Source organism: Symphalangus syndactylus, chromosome 9 (assembly GCF_028878055.3).
Source record: "Symphalangus syndactylus isolate Jambi chromosome 9, NHGRI_mSymSyn1-v2.1_pri, whole genome shotgun sequence".
Taxonomy (NCBI): Eukaryota; Metazoa; Chordata; class Mammalia; order Primates; family Hylobatidae; genus Symphalangus; species Symphalangus syndactylus.
Window position 1 is genome coordinate 53,533,241 of NC_072431.2, and position 19,280 is coordinate 53,552,520.

The window sequence follows — 19,280 nt, forward strand, 5'->3', positions numbered from 1 at the left end:
TGGGAGATGCTCTTTGGGGAGCGGCATCTGAAGGGTCTCTCATCTAGGAGTGGGCTTGAGCCACGGGCACCCTCAACAGGAGGCTCATTCAGAATCCACCTTCCACCTTATCCAGTTGCCTGAGCAACTGAATAGAGGCAGAGCAAGGAGAGTTCTGCACTTGCACGAGAATTTGGTCATCTTGGAAACCAAATCCAAGAAGCCTAAGGCTCAAGACCTGATCCTGACCAGGTGTCACGCCACCTGGGAGCAAGCGATCCTGACCGGGTGTCCCGCCGCCTGGGAGCAACCCTGGGCCTGTGCACTCTTCCCTCCATCCCTCCGAGGCCGCGGTAGTTATGAAAGGAAGTACGGCCTGCTCGTTCTTTGTGTGGTTTGAGGAGCCAGGAAGAATTACATTCATACATCCTTTCCTCACTCAGCCAGCATCTCTTAATTACCTACGAAGTACAGAGATGCATAAGACATGATGCGTGCCTGCAGAGTTTCTCATCAGGGAGGCCATGTTAGCCATGTGTCTCCTAAAGCCCACTGGGTCACCCTATTAAAGCAAAAACCATGCACTAATCATGCCCCTGGGGAAGCTGTGCTGCTTCTCACCTTCATGCTCTTGAGAACAAATCCTTTTTTGGTATAGAATCATTTCGAAACTGTTTACTTTTGAAGCTGACACGTTTGATACCCTTCCTAAGCTGTGACGGTCTGTAAATCTCTCCCTTTCCTCCCTGGTTCCTCTCTAGACCTTCCTGGTGCCCCATCCAACCTGGTCATATCCAACATCAGCCCACGCTCCGCCACCCTTCAGTTCCGGCCAGGCTATGACGGGAAAACGTCCATCTCCCGGTGGATTGTCGAGGGGCAGGTACGTGTGTCGTTCGTTAGACCAGGAGCCGGCATTTCCAAAGAGCAGTGTTGGAGCCTGTGAGTGAGTGGTGCCCCTGCAGATGATGGTGTGGGGTGTCGGGGAGATGAGTGTGCTTGGAGGGGGAGAACCAGGGGCTGGAGATAGCCCAGATACCAGGGCAGAATGTAGGAAGACAAAGAACAAGATGTCAGGCTGGGGTCCTGCCAGGTGATAAGACAAGGATAAGAAGGGTTAAAATGAAAGTTGTGATTCAAAATAGGTACCCAAAATTGGATAGCGTCGTTGATTGAGTTTTTAAAAATTCTATATCACAATTAGCTACTAAATATACTAATAGGATTAATTGCTTGGTACAGCTTGTGTGTCATTAGCTATGCATTCATTCAACAATATTTTTAGAGACGATTGTTCTATCAGCAGGCACTATTCTGGGCACGGGGGCTATTGCAGTAGACAAAGCTGGCTGAGTTTCTGCTGTCGAGGAGAAAAGTGCTGTCTGGGAAAGAAAGACCTCCAGCTGTGAGAAAGCTGTTATATTTGAGGGACAGCAAGGAGGGCGGGTGCTGGAGGGAGGGGAGCAAGCCCTGGGGTGGCAGGGAGTGAGTCTGGGGAGAGCCGGGGGTGGCTTCCACAGGACCTGAGAGAGTGGACTCTGCCGAGGGACTTCCAGTCCGACTCCAGCTGTGTAAGTGCTGGAGCACGCAGGGGTCCGGGACAGTGCCAGGCTTGAATAGGATCATGCTGGCATTGGCGAAGCCATGCAATCTGCCAGTTCCATGTTCCAATAAAAGCAGGAGGAAAAAGATAAAGGGCCAAATTATGAGGAGTAGTAAAGTTTCAAAATAGTTATTATCTGTAGTAAAATCCTTGTGGTTTTCATGACTGTACTTGTGCTATACTGCAAGACAATCCACTCCTGGATATTGGCCATAAATTAGGGAACAAATCCTATCTACCTCTTCAAAAGTTTCATTAAGCAAACATTTCTGAAAATCTAAGGAGGATCCTGAAGGCACAAACCATCTGGATGGGACAGACCCACAAATGGGGCTGAAACAATTATTTACTTAGGAAAAATAGCAGTAGAGCCCTACCTCACATCATCACACACCGGGGACTGTTGTGGGGTGGGGGGAGGGGGGAGGGATAGCATTAGGAGATATACCTAATGCTAAATGACAGGTTAATGGGTGCAGCACACCAACATGGCACATGTATACATATGTAACAAACCTGCACATTGTGCACATGTACCCTAAAACTTAAAGTATAATAATAATAAAATTACAAAAAAAAAAAAAGGAAATCAGTCCTCAGCAAATGAAGACTAAATTGATAAAAGCAAACTTTAAAATGCTTAAGATTAAATATAGGACAAGAATCACGATGTCTCATGAAAACCAATTCTAGTATTAAAATCCATCTGCAGAAGTAGCCGGGCAATACTTTTTGGCCCACAGAAGCACGCGCTGTGGTCTTTGGTGTCTGACGATGCCATGTAGCTGAGGCCAGGAGGCAGCACTCTCTGCAGGCTTTAGAATGTGGTGTTACGCTAGGGCTAGGCAGGCCACAGCGACAGAAATGCCAGCGTCTTCAGGGCTCAACATACAAGAGCTCATTTGTGCGTCCAGGCAGGCCTAGGAGTGGATGATGCTCCTTTTGCCCATGTTCCGTCGCCCAAAACTTGGTCGCATGGCCCCGTGTCGCTGCAGGAGAGTCTGAAAGTGTTGCATGTCAGCTCATCCGGGAGGGAAAGACATGGAGTGATGTGGGGACCCTCAGCACAGTTTCTCAGCCACAGCATCCTGTCCTTATGTCATACAACCTGTTTCTTTACTTTTTTTTTTTTTTTTTTTGAGACAGAGTCTTGCTCTCTCGCCAAGCTGGAGTGCAGTGGCACCATCTCGTCTCACTGCAAGCTCCGCCTCCCAGGTTCAGGTGATTCCCCTGCCTCAGCCTCCCGAGTAGCTGGGGCTACAGGCACCCGCCACCCGCCCGGCTAATTTTTTGTATTTTGGTAGAGACAGGGTTTCACCATGTTTAGCCAGGATGGTCTGGATCTCCTGACCTTGTGATCCACCCGCCTCAGCCTCCCAAAGCACTGGGATTACAGGCGTGAGCCACCGCACCTGACCTCTAAAGAGGTTTTACATTTTTAATGTAAAACATCTTAAATATATGCAAAAGGAAGAATAGTAGAGTAAGCCCTCTTATACCCATCACCAAAAGTCAATGATCCTCAGGGTTTCGCCGCATCCATCCATCCCTGCTTTTTTATTGGCGTATTTTGAAGCATATTTCAGACCACATGTCACTTTGCCCCCATATACATCACACGTGTGTCTAAAAGACCTGTTCACGTGCCAATATGGATGATTTTCACAGGCATAATGTTTAACAAAAGAAAAACCAGACCCCTGCTTGTAGCGTATACCGTGTGATTGCATTTATAGAATGTTCCAAAACAGGAAGAAGTAATCTTTGGTGTTGGAATAACAGGTTTTCCTGGGACCCTTGTGGTTACTTACTGTGGGGGTGACAGTGACTGGGAGGGGTCCACCTGAGGAAGGGGCATCTGGAATGGCAGGAGTGCTGTCTTTTGATCTGGGTGCTTATTTTGTGTATACACCAGTGGTCTGTGAGCTTGCCTGTGTGTCTTACTTCAGTGAAAACTTTGGCCAGGCGTGGTGGCTTACACCTGTAATCCAGCACTTTAGGAGACCAAGGCAGGCGGATCACTTGAGGTTGGGAGTTCGAGGCCAGCCTGGCCAACATGTGAAACCCCATCTCTAAAAATACAAAAATTAGCCGGGCAGGGTGGCGCACGTCTGTAATCCCAGCTACCCAGGAAGCTGAAGCAGGAGAATCTCTTGAACCTGGGAGATGGAGGTTGCAGTGAGCCGAGATCATGCCACTGTACTTCAGCCTGGGCGACAGAGTGAGATTCTGTCTCAAAAAAAAAAAAGAAAAGAAATTTTTACATGAAAATATGGATATCTTTTCTCATGATACCATTGTCACACCTGATAAAATTATTATTTTTTTTTGAGATAGAATCTCACTCTGTCACCCAGGCAGGAGTGAAATGGTGTGATCTCAGCTCACTACAACCTCTGCCTCCTGGGCTCAAGCAAACCTCCCGTCTCAGCCTCCTGAGTAGCTAGGACCACAGGCATGTGCCACCATGCCAGCTAACTTTTTATATTTTCGGTAGAGACAGGGTTTTGCTGTGTTGCCCAGGCTGGTCTCGAACTCCTGAGTTCAAGCAATCTGTCAGCCTTGGCCTCCCAAAGTGCTGTGATTATAGGTATAAGCCACCGCACCTGGCAATTTGAACATTTTAATATCATCTAATAGTCAGTTCATACTCAGATTTCCCCAAATTTTCCAAAACTCCTCTTTAGGGTGGTGTTGATAAAAGTAGGATTCACGCAGGTTCACACTATTCATTTTGTTTTCATGTCTCTCAAATTGTTTAAAAAAAATGTAAACAGCTTTATTGAGTTGCAATTGACATACAGGTTTAAACTGCATATATTTAAGGTGGACAGTTTGACAACTTTTGACTTAGCTACACATATACACACACCTGGGAAGCTGTGACCACAGTTGAGATAATGAACACGTTCCTCACACTCAAAGGTGTCCTTGCAGCCCCCAGTATCCCTCCCTACCAACCCTCCCCATCCCCACAACCACTCATCTGCCTCCTGTCACTACAGGTTACAGCTCTGTTAATCTAGTGGAATCCCCCACCCTTTCCCCCCATGCAGTTACCTCGTTGAGAAAACCCAGCCACTCATCCCATGGGACATCTGCATTGGAGATGCACCTGGTTACATCCTTGTGGGGTCACTTGACCTGTTCCTCTACCCTGTTTGCCCTGTAAACTGGAAGTTCATTACAAAGAACTGGTAGATTCCATTTCCACTCCTCCCTCCCTCCTTCTCTCCCTCCCTCCCTCCCTCCCTCCCTCCTTCCCTTCCTCCCTTCATCCCTCCCTCCCTTCTTTCCTTTCTGCCTCCCTCCTCACTTCTTTCCTTCCTCTCTCCCTCCCTTCTCTCCCCCCTCCTTCCCTTCTTTCCTCCCTCCCTTCTTTCCTCCCTCCCTCCCTTACTTCCTCCCTCCCTTACTTCCTCCCTCCCTCCCTTCTTTACTTCCTGTCTCCCTCTCTCCCTTCTTTCCTCTCTCCCTCCCTTCCTTCCTTTCTTCCTCCCTCCCTTCCTCTCTCTCTCTCCTCCTCTCTCCCTCCCTCCGTAAGACTGCTTCCCCGTTACTGCAGCAGGTTGGAGGCACGTAGATCTAGTCGCCCCACTCAGGAATGCTAAGTTGGGTGGCAGAGCATAGCAGCCTGATCCCTACCTTGTGAATTTCTCCATCAGCTTTTTATCTAATGGTCTCATCCATCCATGATCTTTGCCTGAATTATGTTCTTAGGATATTCAAGATGATAATTTTCTACTTCTATCAGTCTTTCCTCATTTAGCTGTTGGAACTCTAAAAAGAAGCATCTCTGCTCATCCCTCAGACTATTTAGTTACTCTCAAATACAGGAAGGCAGAATAAATGCTTAACTCTTTTCCCTTAATTACCAATTTCCAGGGTGAGGAATTGGTCACCTGGTTACTTCTTCCAATGTTAAATAGATTTTTCTTTCTTTTTCTGTCTTGTGATCTCTTTTGCTGAGTATCATCAGGAAAGCATAGGTTCTTACCTGTTCAGTGGGTTTCAGTCACCTGCAGTCATTATTCTTTTTGAACCTAGAATTGGCCTGTCTTTGGCCTAGGGAGGCTTTCCTATCCTGGGGTTTCCGGCATGAGGCTGTGCTCTTTGATGACTTCCTGCCTCAAGCTGAGATGGAATACGCCTGCAGGGCTTTGGTTTCATGAGTTTCAAATGCTGTTTAAAGACGATAACCTGAGCACCAAGGTGCATGCTTGTCGCTCCCAGCTGCTCCCTGCTTCGACACCTTCCCAGTAGACAGAACATACTTTCTGAAGCATCATGAGTTCCTACTGACATTTCCAATGAAATTTCAGGTTACTGACCTTAAATGTATGTGTTGTGTTGTGTTGTGTTGTGTTGTGTTGTGTTATGTTACGTTACTTAAATGTATATTTTATTTTATTTATTTATTTATTTTTTTTTTTATTTATTTATTTGAGATGGAGTCTTGCTCTGTTGCCCAGGCTGGAGTACAGTGGCACCATCCCAGCTCACTGCAACCTCTGCCTCTTGGGTTCAAGTGATTCTCCTGCCTCAGCCTCCCAAGTAGCTGGGATTACAGGCACCCGCCACCACGCCTGGCTAAGTTTTGTATTTTTAGTAGAGATGAGGTTTCACCATGTTGGACAAGGCTGGTCTTGAACACCTTAACTCAGGTGATCCACCCACCTTGGCCTCCCAGAGTGCTGGGATTACAGGTGTGAGCCACTACGCCTGGCCTAAGTGTATATTTTAAATATATTTTCCCTTACACTAAGACTGTGCTTGTTAGGACTCCTAACTCGATTATCTTCTTTATCTTCCTGTTGTATTAAGAGGTTCAACCTGTGGTCTGTGAATTTGCCTGTGTATCTTACTTATATGAAAACTTTATGTTAAAACACAAATACTATTAGGAGTTTCAAAATTATAATCTCAGTGGTATGACTAACAGAGACTACTGAATGAAATTTAAGTATTTGTCCTTCGAATGTGTTATACCATGGAAGTATAATATATTCAGTTTATACCTACAGTTTATATTCCATTTATAATGTATTTAGTTTATACTTACAGTATACAAGTACAGTTGCAATACTGTTCTAAAGCCACACTGTTCTTTTCTCATTGTGGTTATCTCGATACAGGTTTAAGTTCATTCATTTCAGGACTTGTTTTGCTTTTTTGCTTCAATTTTTAGCACTGACTTTCTTTAAAAATCATTTTACATTTTATTTAATTATTTATTTTGAGACGAAGTCTCACTCTGTCAGCCAGGCTGGAGTGCAGTGGCATGATCTCAGCTCACTGCAACCTCCACCTCCCAGGTTCAAGCTATTCTCCTGCCTCAGCCTCCTGAGTAGCTGGGATTACAGGTGCTCGCCACCACACCCGGCTAATTTTTGTATTTTTAGTAGAGATGGGGTTTCACCATGTTGGCCAGGCTGGTCTCAAATTCCTAACCTCAAGTGATCCACCCGCCTCAGCCTCCCAGAATGCTGGGATTACAGGTGTAAGCCACCGCGCCTAGCTCATTTTACATTTTAAAAAATTGTTGGAGGATTTTAAACTAATTTTTGAGGATATAACTCATTTACTTGATCTCAAAGTCAAAACTATTTAAAAAGTAATATTCAGAGAAGTTTCTGTTCATTTGTCCCCTTACCCTGTTGCCTGTGTGCTACATAGATAACCGTATTTATTAGACTTTTGGTTTATCCTTTTTCTTTTTGGCAACATAAACAGCTCTACGTATGTGTGTACTTCCTCTTTCTTCCACGGAAGGTGGCATATTGCGCCTTGCTGTCTTCCTGTGACAGCACACCCTGAACACCCCTGGGCATCATGCGTGCAATTGTCCTTTCTTCTCACACCTGCACAGGTCTACCCAGTGTGCATGAGCTGGGGTTTGTTTATGTAGCTAGTCCTCTGCTGACAGGCGTTGGGATGTGTATTAGTTTTATATCACTGCCATAACAAATCATCAAAAACTGAGTGGCTGATACAACATAAATGTGTCATCTTCTAGTTCTGCAGGTCAGAAGTCCAGCATGGGTCTCACCAGGGCCATGTTTCTTCTGGAAGCTCTGGGGATGAGTCAGCTTCCAGACTCATTCAGGTTGTGGCAGAATTCAATCCTTGCGGTTGTAGGACTGAAGTTCCCATACTGTGCTGTCAGCCGTGGTCATTCCCGGCTCCTGGAGCTCACCACAGTCTGTGGCTCGGGATCCCCTTCCTTCATCTTCAGAGCAGCTGGGGCAGGTTGAGTCCTCTCAGACTCTGGCTTTTTCCTCCTCCTTCCTTCTCATCTCTCTAGCCCACTGTTCAGCCTCCCACTTCCACTTTAAAGGACTCATGATTACCTTGTATTCACCTGGATAACCTCCCTGATTTAAGGTTCTTACCTTAATCACATCTGCAGAGCCTCTCCTGCCACATAAGGCAGTGTACTCATGGGTTCCAGGAATTAGGGTATGGGCATCTCCAGGGGGGCCTCATTCAGCCTCAAGCTTGTTTTCAGCCTTTTGCATAGTCATTTTGTATTTTTGCCACTATATCTTTGGGGGAGATTCCCAGGCATGGGTTGGCTGGATCACAAGGCAAATGAACATGTCAACTTCCCAGACATTGCCAAATCCCTCTTCGGCAGGTGGTAACATGTTGCATTCCCAGCAGCAACATGTATATATTTTTTGCCATACAAAAAAAAATTGAAGTCTAATTTATGACTCCTTTCTTGCATGCCTCTGGTTTTTGAATCATAGGCAGAAAGGATTTCCCCACTTTCAGGTTCTAAAGGAACCCAACCAATTTTCTGGTACCAATTTTCTGGTTTCATTTTTACATTTAGAACTCCATCCATATGAAACTGGTTCTTGTATATGGAGTGAGGTATGAATCCATTTTCATCATTTTGCAAATAGCTATGTAATTGCCTCCGTGCCATTTATTAAAATGACCATTTTTTTTCCTGATTTGTAAAATTAAATTCTCATATGCACTTAGGTCTATTTCTGAACTTTTCATTCTGTTCTATTAGCCTGGTTATTCATGCACTAATTCCACATTGTTTACTTAGAGAGGCTTTAAACTATGCTTTAATATCTGGTGAGGCCTCCTTCCCCATAACCAATGTGTGCCCACACATGTGCGCACACACACATGCATTGCTTGACTTAGGATTTTCCTGGCCACTCTTGTGGGCATCTGATGGTGTTGAATCTTTCTGTCCAGGAACATGCTAACTCTTTTCACTTGTGTAAATCTACTTTTCTCAGCTGCTTTCTTCTTGGCAAAGCACTGAGCTCTCTAATCCTGCCTTCACCTGCTCTCAGAAAGGCAGGAAAATGAGGGGCAATCAATATACCTCAAAAGCTGTAATGTGAAGAATACGGGCTTTGAATCAGACAGACCTGGTTCCCCCACTTTTTAGCACCCCTATTTCCTAGCTCTGTAGATGTACTTCTTAACTTCTTTGTGAGCCTGAATTTCCATCTGGAGAATGGGGTCAATAGTACTATCTGCGAGGCTGTCATGAGGATGAACTCGCGTGTGGCTATTTTAAATGATATTTTCTGCCTGTGTTGTTGGCACAGAGGAACACAATTGATTTTTAAATATTTTTGTTTCTTTAATAAATTCTTCTGTGTTCTAAGTGCTTTCACAACTATGAACACGTTTAATTCTCATAATGGCTCTCTGGTGGCTGTTATAACTCCGTGTCACAGTTGAGACATGAAGGTGTTGGGTTACCTGCCCAGGTCACACAGCCAAGCCATGAAGCCGGGTTGGAGCCTGCAAACCTCGGAAGTCTGTGGCTGCTCAGCCTGGTGTATTGGGGTTGCAGCCAGAAACTTTGGGAATTCTCTTGTTAGTTGGTTAGTTTTACTGTAATTTTCTATAAAGAATTCATAGCATCTGTTAATGGCAACAGTTTTTGTTTCTTCCTTTGAATTTTTTTATATCCTTTCTTTCTCTTTTTTGTTTCTTCTATTTGAGTATTTTGTAATCTTACTGAGAGGGCTAAAGCCTCTTCTATCATATTGAATTGGGACAGTGATAGAAGACAATCCTTGTTTTATTACTTTAAAGAAATTATTGTAAGATTTTATCATCAGGTATGACATTTACACCATTGATATAGGCTTTTAAAAAAATATATCCAGCCTGTATTGGGTTAAGATGATTCTTTTCTAATCCTGGTTTCCTAGGAGCTGGGGTTTTTTTTTATTTTTTAAAAGCATAAATAAATATAATTGCATCAGACTATTTTCTCATCTATTGAGCTGCTTATATGGTTTTTCTGATTTCATCTGTTGGTAAGGCGATTCACACTGCCCTTCTGTTTCACCATTCCGGAGATCGATAGTGTATTTTCTTACCAGTTTTCATAAACAAAGATTGGATTGAGTTTGTGTTCCTTAGCCCTCAGGCAGAGGACTTTTGTGGGCATCTGCACAATGAGGTCCCTCAGGTGGAGGTGAGACCCTCCCTCAGGTGGAGGTGAGACCCTCTCTCAGGTGGAGGTGAGACCGTGGTGGGCATCTGCAGGATGAGGTCTCTCAGGCAGAGGTGAGACCCTCCCTCAGGTGAAGGTGAGACCCTCATGGGCATCTGCACAGGGTGCTCAGTGCCTCCCAATCCTGCCACACGTTGTGGGTGGGGAGGCGCCCAGACCCACGACTCAGTTCATCAGAACCCGTGGGGCAGGGGCTGCAGCACTCTTCCATTTGTGAGACTTGGAAATGACAGATCTGCATCTCTGCTGAGGGTCCTGCCTCAGGGGGCCTCTGTGCTGGGCCTTGGAGGCAGGATGTGCTCAGGCAGCCTGTCCCAGGTTGCTATTCTCCAGCAATTCAGAGGTTTTAGTGCTCCAGGGAAGAATGAACGGGGCAAGCTTCCTGCCTTCCGCATCATGGCCTTGCCCCTTCCCCAGGCCTATATTGGTTGCACACCTTCCTGGACTGTCTCTGAGTATCCAGGGCAGGGAAGCTCCGTCGCATGGAGCCCACTTGCGGGTGACTCCCTGGGGCTGCCTGACTCCTGGGCCAGCTCACAGCCTGTAGCCAATGGTTAAACATTTCACTTGGAATTTCCAATTCCCTTGAAGGGTAATCTTTCCCTTTGATTTCAAAAGTGTTTTAGAAACTACAGACAAGCCTTAAGAATCCTACAGAGAACTCCCCTTCACCCAAAGGCCTCATCCATGATTTGCCAGTTTTCCCCAAAAGCCCTTGGTAACAAAAGGCATCCACCCCAGGACATGGGCTGCACCCAGTGGTCTCCTGTGATCTCAGTTATTTCTTGACTTCTGTGACCTTGACAATTTTGAAGACTACAGGCCATTCATTTCCCAGATTCCCCTCGATTTGGATTTATCCCAGTGTCTTTAGGAGTCATCCTAGGTGATGCATTTTTGACCAGAATGTCAGGGAAGTGATGCCGGGCGCTTCCTGCTACACCTTGTTGGGTTTGACTTGGCCTTGGCATGTCCCGTTGTTGGTCTGGTTATTTTGCTAACTTGACTGAGATTTCTCCACTCTAAAATTACCCCCACCTCTGCACCACCTGCTTTACAATTAATCAGTATTTTATGAGAAGATACTTTGAGATTCTCTAAAAACCTCATTTCCCTTTCCAGTCTCATCCACCAGCTTGTCATCCATTAATATTTCTTGCTAGAATTAACTAGGGCAATGAAGGCACCAGTGATTTTTTTAAAAATTCAATCATTTCTTCTACATTTATCTATTGGCCTATTCCTGAAAGCGAAAGCTTTCTCATTTATTTTTCCATTAATTATCATCAGTGTGGACTCATGACTTTTTATTTTGGGTAACAGATTTTAACCCATTGCTACCATTACTAATTTTGATGCTCAGACTTCCCTCTATTTGGGCAGTTGGTGGTGGTGGGGAGCCCATTCAGCTGGCTTCTGTATTCTTTTGATGTCTCCATCATTCTTTGAGCACTTCCTTATCTTCTGGCACAAGATGTTCCCAACTCATCTTGTTCTTTCTCTCTTCTTTCCCAGCCATTTCTCCAGAGAACCTGAGGTTAGTGCAGTGGAGAGTGGGATTTAGAAACCAAGATCCAGGCAGTAGTGTGCTCATTGCTACTGGGGCATCACTGCTCCCAGCTAGGAAATGTACATATATCTATAGCTAGATCAGTTTCTATGTCTAGCCACATATTCTGAAAAGCATTATTTCACACTATCACCTCCAAATACAATGCAAAACCCTCAGTTTATGTGAGCTTCCCCCTTTCTGCCTCTCTGCCAGCCCTTCTCTGGCTCCCAGCATCCTCAGTGTATGCATTTTTTGCTGAATTCCACTCTATGTGGCCAGTCTCATGATCAAAGTGGGCTGCTGCCCTGCTTGGACACTGTTCTGCTTGGATGCCTTCTTTGCCCAGATCCTGACCCCTGACTGGACTCTTTCACACCCTGCTCTGGGAAGGGGAGGATGACTGCTACCTTTAAAATTTTTTCATATAAACTTAAGTTATCAAAGTCTAACGTGACTGCACTATCTTCCTTCCAGGACTTAAGTACAGGACTTAAAAATTCCTGAAGTCCAGTCAAGTCATACTTGTTATATGTCCAGCATGTCAACTCTGCCTTACTTTTCTATATCCACAAAGGCAACAATCCTTATTGGGGCATCCTGTCTCATAGTGAGCACTGGCTTAGATTCTCCACATTTGCCATTTTCTTTTCTTTTTTTTTTTTTTTTTTTTTTTTTTGAGACAGAGTCTTACTCTGTCACCCAGGCTGGAGTGCAGCATCATGATCTGGGCTCACTGCAACCTCCACCTCCCGGGTTCAAATGATTCTTGTGCCTCAGCTTCCTGAGTAGCTGTGATGATAGGCACGTACCACCACACCTGGCTAATTTTTGTATTTTTGGTAGAGATGGGGTTTCACCATGTTGGCCAGGCTGGTCTCAAACTCCTGACCTCAGGTGATCCACCCACCTCGGCCTTCCAAAGTGCTGGGATTACAGGCGTGAGCCACTGCACCCTGCCAAGAGCAAGGTATGCTTTTAACAATGATGAATGAGCAGGCATCTCTTTAAACACCTTCTGAGGGTGTTTCACTTGCAGGCCAGTGTAGATAAGAGCCACCGTTCAGCCTTCTACAGACTCAAGCAGAATACACTCCAACCCTCCACATCACCACCCAACACCTTTACGGCTCCGTCCAGGGAAAGAACAGTTCTGCAGCCCCCTCTTCTCATTCTTACTGCTGGAATTCTGGCCACACGTTCTTTTGGGGAACTCCACGCTGATTCTCTCCAGTGCCACCTTCCTGGCCTTCATCACATTCCACGGATCATCTCTGATTCATCCCCTAGGAAAGACACCGTGACATGCAGCGAGCAGAACAAAACCGTCGGGGGTATAGACACAAGCAGCACAGGCTTTGGGATCAGAGCAACAGGGCCCGGAATCCCAGCTCCACCGCTTTCTAGCTGCGTGGCTTTAGGGAAGTCTTTTAGGTCATGTTCTTTAGCTGTAAAGCCTGAATAAGAGTGCCTGTCTCACGGGTGATTGAGAGAGCTAGAACATGGTGTTACATTGACTTCTCTGAGGTGTACACACTTCTGCTTTCTGTCGAGCTTGAGCTACTTTACAAACGCATCTCCTCTGAGAAACCTGCCAGCCCCTGAGGCCATCTGTGGCTCTGTCTCAGCCTCCCTCTGTGCTTGCCCACCCCCTGTCCCGTGGTCCTCCCAGGACGCCTGGCTCTCATTCCCCAGCCACTTCTCTGAGAATGTCCCATGGGCTCCCTGGTCCAGGCAGGCTCCAGAGGCACCCATGAAGACCAGCTGTCCTAAACTCCAGGCAGCAGGGCCCTTGAGGCTGTAACTAGTGTAGATGAGGCCTCTGGGGCCTCCTACACCTCACCCCCTTTGAATGGGATGCAAAACAAACCCAGGCCTTCTCTGCTGCAGGGAGACTTCAGGGTTCCCTCTCACAGCCTCTCACCGGGGAAGCAGTTGTTGACTCCTAGTCTGTGCCTGGCCCTGGGCTAGAATTTGGGGAGGAGAAAGACTCCAGAGCACATGGTCTAGATGCAAAGTCATTAATCACATAGGAGCCAGGGAGGTGATGTCAGAGAGGTCTGCTGGGGCGCCGGGAGGACACTGAGGAAGGAACAACAGAACCCGTCAGTTGGGTGTGGAGGGCCCAGGAAGGGGACAACAGCCAAGCCCCATCTCGAGGCTCCATGAACGTGAACCCAGATGGAGAGCAGCAGAGTGGGACAGGGACGAAGGCTCCCACCACAACACTCTTTGCCAGAAGAGTGTCCACGTTTCTTCCCTTTGATCCACTTTTCAATCATACCTTCTTTGCAGAAAAGTTTCCTTTAGATGCTAACCATTTTTAAAAGTGCACCAAGAAGGTTTTATTACTTAGAGTTATCTTCAGTGAATTATGGAGTGAAGGATCCTAATCATTGGAGGAACCCATTGAAAGGCCCTGTAATAAGTTGATGCTCAGATGTGGGTTGCAAAAAAAAAAAAAAGCAGCAGCTTTTATAGGTATTTCTGGCTCAGTAATGCTTTGCTTAATTAGTAACCTTTGACTGTAGAGTGAGCAAAACATCTCTTTGAGCATTTTTATGGTGCACCATAAAAGGGAGAATGCAAATGTTGTATGTTTTCATTTGCCACTCCTGTTTGTCTGCTCAGTTACCTCTGTAAACCCCTGCCATTCACAGCCATTTGCTGTGCTCTAATAGCCAAAATAACGTCTAGTCTTCTCAAAAGCCTGCCCTGAGCAGAGTTTTCCATAATGAAGATGCTAGTGGTAACACTTTAGGTACAGCTAAAACTGTTTTCATTCTGAAAATGGAAAGCAAAAAAAAAAAAAAAAAAAAAAAAAGTCCCACTTAGTGCTTATTTGTGCATAATAGTAGCCATTTTCTTAGAAGAAACTGTTTTAGAGAGTGTTATGGACTAATAAAATAAAGCACAAGTCTGTTTAGTGCTGGTCTCTCTGTAACTAAAGAGTAGTGGAGATGGAGCAGCCGGGCGCCCAGGCGTCCCCAGGTAGAACACTTAGAGATGCCGAGGCTGCCGGCGGCGTCGACAGCGACAGCGTTTGGAATGACGCATGCCTCAGTGAAGTCGGGGGAGTGAAGCAACGCTGTCTGTCTCCTAAGCACACGCTGTGCCGAGGGACCGGATCCTGGGCTGATGGATGGGAGGCCACGGGCTGTGTTTCATTTTGCTGTTTGCCGAGGCACTCACCTGCGAGGACGTCTTGCAGGATGTATGGGGCTTTCTGTTTCTCTAGCACGCCCTTGATCCAAAGCCTCTTGCAATACACTTCTCCCAGAGGTGAATCCTGGGGAAAATGTCGTCTCAGCAGATGAGTGTATCTGCTTTCCCATGTCAAAAGTTGAAGCCCATACAATCCAGGGGCAGTCCCCTTTTTGCCTAAACGGCCAGGGTGTTTTTTTGTTTTTTTTTGAGACGGACTCTCTGTTGCCCAGGCTGGAGTGCAGTGACATGATCTCAGCTCACTGCAACCACCGCCTCTCAGGTTCAAGCGATTCTCCTGCCTCAGCTTCCCGAGTCCAGTAGCTGGGATTACAGGCATCTGCCACCACGCCCAGCTAATTTTTGTATTTGTAGTAGTGAGGGGGTTTTGCCATGTTGTCCAGGCTGGCTTCGAACTCCTGACCTCAAATGATCCACCCACCTCGGCCTCCCAAAGTGCTGGTATTACAGGTGTGAGCTACCACACCTGGCCCAGCCAGGGGTTTGAAAGCCAAATGGATTGCCCTGGAATTCCGGGGTGGGATTGCCCTTCTGCAGAACTTGCTTCTGCTCCACTCGCTCCTTTAATCCCCATGTGCTGACACTCGCTGTGGTCCAGTGCTGTGCTAGACGCAGGGGCCTCAGAGGCAGGTACAAAGAGAACCTGTCTTCAGTGAGTAGGAAAGAGAGACTCAGCAAAGAAGCAAGATACCAAGACCTCATGGCTGGTGGCCGTGCCTCAGAGGGAGAAGCAAAGGACCGAGACCTCAGAGGAGGTTTCCTTTATTGTTATCAAACCGGACTTGTGGACCTGCCTGGCACAGCAAAGCCAAACCATTGACATCGGGATTGCAGCGAGAAAAAGTGAGGTGTTTCTTTCAGGGCACCAGGCCAGGAGAATCGGGTCACTCATGCCTAAGACCTGACCTCTCCTATGGCTTACAGTAAGGATCTATAAAGGCAGAGAGGCAGAAGCTTCAGGCAGAGTCAAGCATCAGGACACAGAGGTGACACATTGGTTTGACCTAAAAGGACATCTTGAAGCAGGAACCCACAGGTTATAGGTAAATTCAAAGATTTTCTGATCTGTGATCGGTTAAGGGGGTGAAGTTTTGTCTAAACATTTTGGATCAGCAGAAAAGAACATTAGCTCTGGCATGAGGGTGTGACTTCCTCCAGGTTCCTTAGGAAGAAATTTAGAACAAGCAGCAGAGGTCAGAGTTCCGTCTTCAGCTCCCCCATATCTGAGGTCTATGGGTAGCAGACCTGCATAGCCAACCCATTCGGTGGGAGTCCAGGTTTCTGAAAAACAACTCAGGGACGTATGGTAAGATGTCACTTTAGTTCCTATTGGGAACCAAGCATCTCCTGACTCTAGCTTCCTTGGCTATTGTTTTCAGCTACTTTTTACCTTCTTGTTTGTCAAGTTGCTCCTTTATTTATTTATTTATTTTTAATTTTTATTATTTTTTTTTTTTTTTCCGAGACGGAGTCTCACTCTGTCTCCCAGGCTGGAGTGCAGTGGCGCGATCTCAGCTCACTGAAACCACTGCCTCCTGGGATCAAGCGATTCTCCTGCCTCAGCCTCTCGAGTAGCTGGGATTACAGGTGCCCACCACCACACCTGGCTAATTTTTTGTATTTTTAGTAGAGACGGGTTTTCGCCATGTTGGCCAGGCTGGTCTCGAACTTCTGACCTCAGGTGCTCCGCCCGCCTCGGCCTCCCAAAGTGCTGGGATTACAGGCGTGAGCCACCGTGCCCAGCCTTGCTCATTTACTTCTCAGGGCTAGCTAGGTGCCTGGAATTTCTCTTGAAGGAACTCAAGATTTTTCTTTATTTCCATGTTTGGGGGCCCACCAGTCCCTACGAGGGGTTCCTGCTTTATCTCATTATGAGGATCGTCCTTTGAAAAATAGGCAGTATGGACATGTCGGTAGAGACCTGTCCTGAAACGTAGCTGTAAAGCGTCCGCTTTCCTGTGCGTGTCTTTTCTGTGATTTGCTTTCCTCTCTTCAAAAGTCCACAGTGTTTACGAGCACATCAGGCAATGTCAAGGCTTAGCAATCCCAGAGACTCCTGGAATAAGACACTCAGATCCCCTCACTCTACGTTTAATGCCGCCAGCGTTTCGTCTGGAACCAGGCCTGGCTGTGGCAGGGCAGAGCCAGCTCTGGGACCTGCGTGGATTTGTGTGGCCACAGGCAAGGCCAGGGGAAGGCGAGGTTACCTGGTAAAGCCAGCACCAGAGAAGAGCTTTAGGCACCTTAGCGACGAACCACCCTCCCGGCAATGGTTGTCAGGGGTGTGGGGGACCGTCCCTGAGAGCTGGCTGGTTGGCAGAGGATGGAGAACAGAGGCTGGTGGCCAACCATGCCGGGATGGGTTGTGGGACCTCTGTAAGCCTCAGTTTCTTCATCATAAAATACAGAGACCAGCAGTTCATTTAACACTTTAGCATGGGACTAGCACATATGAGACATTTAATAAGTGGAAGTTCCTAATAATAAAAATAATGAAGTCAAGGCAAGTGTTTAGCATCCAAGAGGGCTGCTTGAGACACTATGACCTTCAGAGGAAAGACCTCCTTCCCCAGAGGGAGGCCTGTGGAGTGTGCAGGGCCCTGTCCTAGAAAATACCTGGGAAACCAAGCAGAGGCCAGCAGGGCAGGTTCAGGCAGGATGAGCACCACACAGGAGCTGAGAATCGGGGGCCGGGGACACTGAAACCCCCATGGTGGTCGCCATGGTCAGAGAACCCAGGTCTGCGAAGTCCCCAGTGACTGTGAGGATCCGCAGCCCAGGAAGAGACAGCCTGGGCTCGAACACCCACAGTGGCAGTGAAAGACAGGCTGGTGCTACTCACAGTGCACTCAAGCAGAACCACGAACTCGCACAGCTTGAAAATGGTAAATCCAGCAGTCCCCGTCTCTTTTTCCCAGTAGAAACTGAGTTTAGGAACAGCAAGGAGGCTTCTCACCCAGCACACTGGGTTCCCAGGCTTCACCCAGCTGGGCAGAGGGTCAGGAGCAGCCCATCTCTGCAGAGGCATTGGCCTGTTCCTGCCCCACCCCACCTCGCAGCAAACAAAGATGGCAAGACGGCCTGGGCTGGCTCTGGGTGAGGGGCTCACCTGGGTCAGGAAGCAGACAGCTCCTGTATGGCCAGGGGCTCTCAGGTTGCTGTGTTTGGTACAGTAACATCCTGTATTTATTTATTACATGGTTACCGTCTTTGTCCTCCCAGGAACACAAGCTTAGTGAGAGCAGGGACCTTGTCTGTGCAGTGCCGGATCTCTCCTTGGCACCCAGAACAGGGCCTGCTGCATAGAAGGAAGGCATCATGCCAGAAGGCACCTTTGAGCAGGTGGACAGGGCATCGCACACACACCATCTGGGACAGACATAGCCCCAGACAGACATATTGGGCCGCCCAAGGCCCAATAAAGTTTCCAACCTTGATTGACTTCACTGTCCACCTGGCCACCTGTTACCTCTGCAGGGAGAAATTCTAGTGTGCCCTGTCTCTTGCAGGTTCATAAGCCAAATGCTTTTATCCCATCACTTCAAGATCTGGGGCTGGGGGTTTCTCATCACTACTTCTGTCTCCTCCTTCCCTCATTTTGGATGGACGTGAGACCTGTCTGTGGCCCTTTGGATAAGTATCCGTCAGCATTTCGGTCGTAATAAACCCTGACTGTAGTTGAATTTCTTTTTCATAATAGGAGGAACAAGAGTGACATTATTTCTGAATAGTCAGTTGCACATGCACAGGAGAGCTGTCATCGGCCCTAATGACGCCTTCCATAATCCCACGGTCATCTGGGTAAATTTGCCGAGATGGGCCTCATTTTTTGTTCTGGTGTAATGTCTCTGCCTAAGCGTTTAGGTACTGGGGAGACAGGTGACAATGACATACATATTCAGAAATCTCAGAATGTTTCTTGGTTGCTCGACTGTCCATAATAACACACTCACAGTGACTTTTCTCTCTTATTTCTCAACCAGCATACAACATCTGTATGAGATGAATGGTGGAAAAGGGGCCTTTTTGTTAATTCGTCTGTCAGATCCATTGAGGTCCTATTATGGGACCTTTAAAACTACCACAGGAGAGGAAAATACTGCAGCATAAGTGACAACTCAAGTGGGACCGAAGGAAGTGTTTTACCACAAATGTCATTTTCGAAAAATAGAGGTCAACATGTATATAAATCACAACCATCAAACTAAATTAAATTTTATGAGACTCATATTTCCCCGTTCTTTCCGAGGACCATTCCCTGCTCTGATTCCTTCATCCTAATTCTCTTGTTGGATTTTTTTAGATTTGCCTGTGTGTTTCATTTTTCCAGCCATTAGGTTTTATATTTCTTTCCTTCATTTGTCCATTCACCCAGCAAACATTTATTAAGCACCTACTGTTTTATAGATTTTATTGTT

General features: G+C 46.7%; 1 protein-coding gene across 4 annotated transcripts in view; it reads left to right on the forward strand.

Moving 5' to 3' along the window:
* The window catches only part of SDK1 (sidekick cell adhesion molecule 1), a 973,914-nt gene that overhangs the window by 792,034 nt on the left and 162,600 nt on the right, over positions 1–19,280 (forward strand). For all 4 annotated transcript variants that reach the window (XR_010122494.1, XR_010122492.1, XR_010122493.1 and 1 more), the window contains exon 22: positions 741–862. Coding sequence is in view for 1 of the 4 variants with exons in the window: in XM_063646050.1 (XP_063502120.1) it covers positions 741–862 (122 nt within the window). In the remaining 3 variants the exon portion in view is untranslated. The remainder of the gene's footprint in view (positions 1–740; positions 863–19,280) is intronic.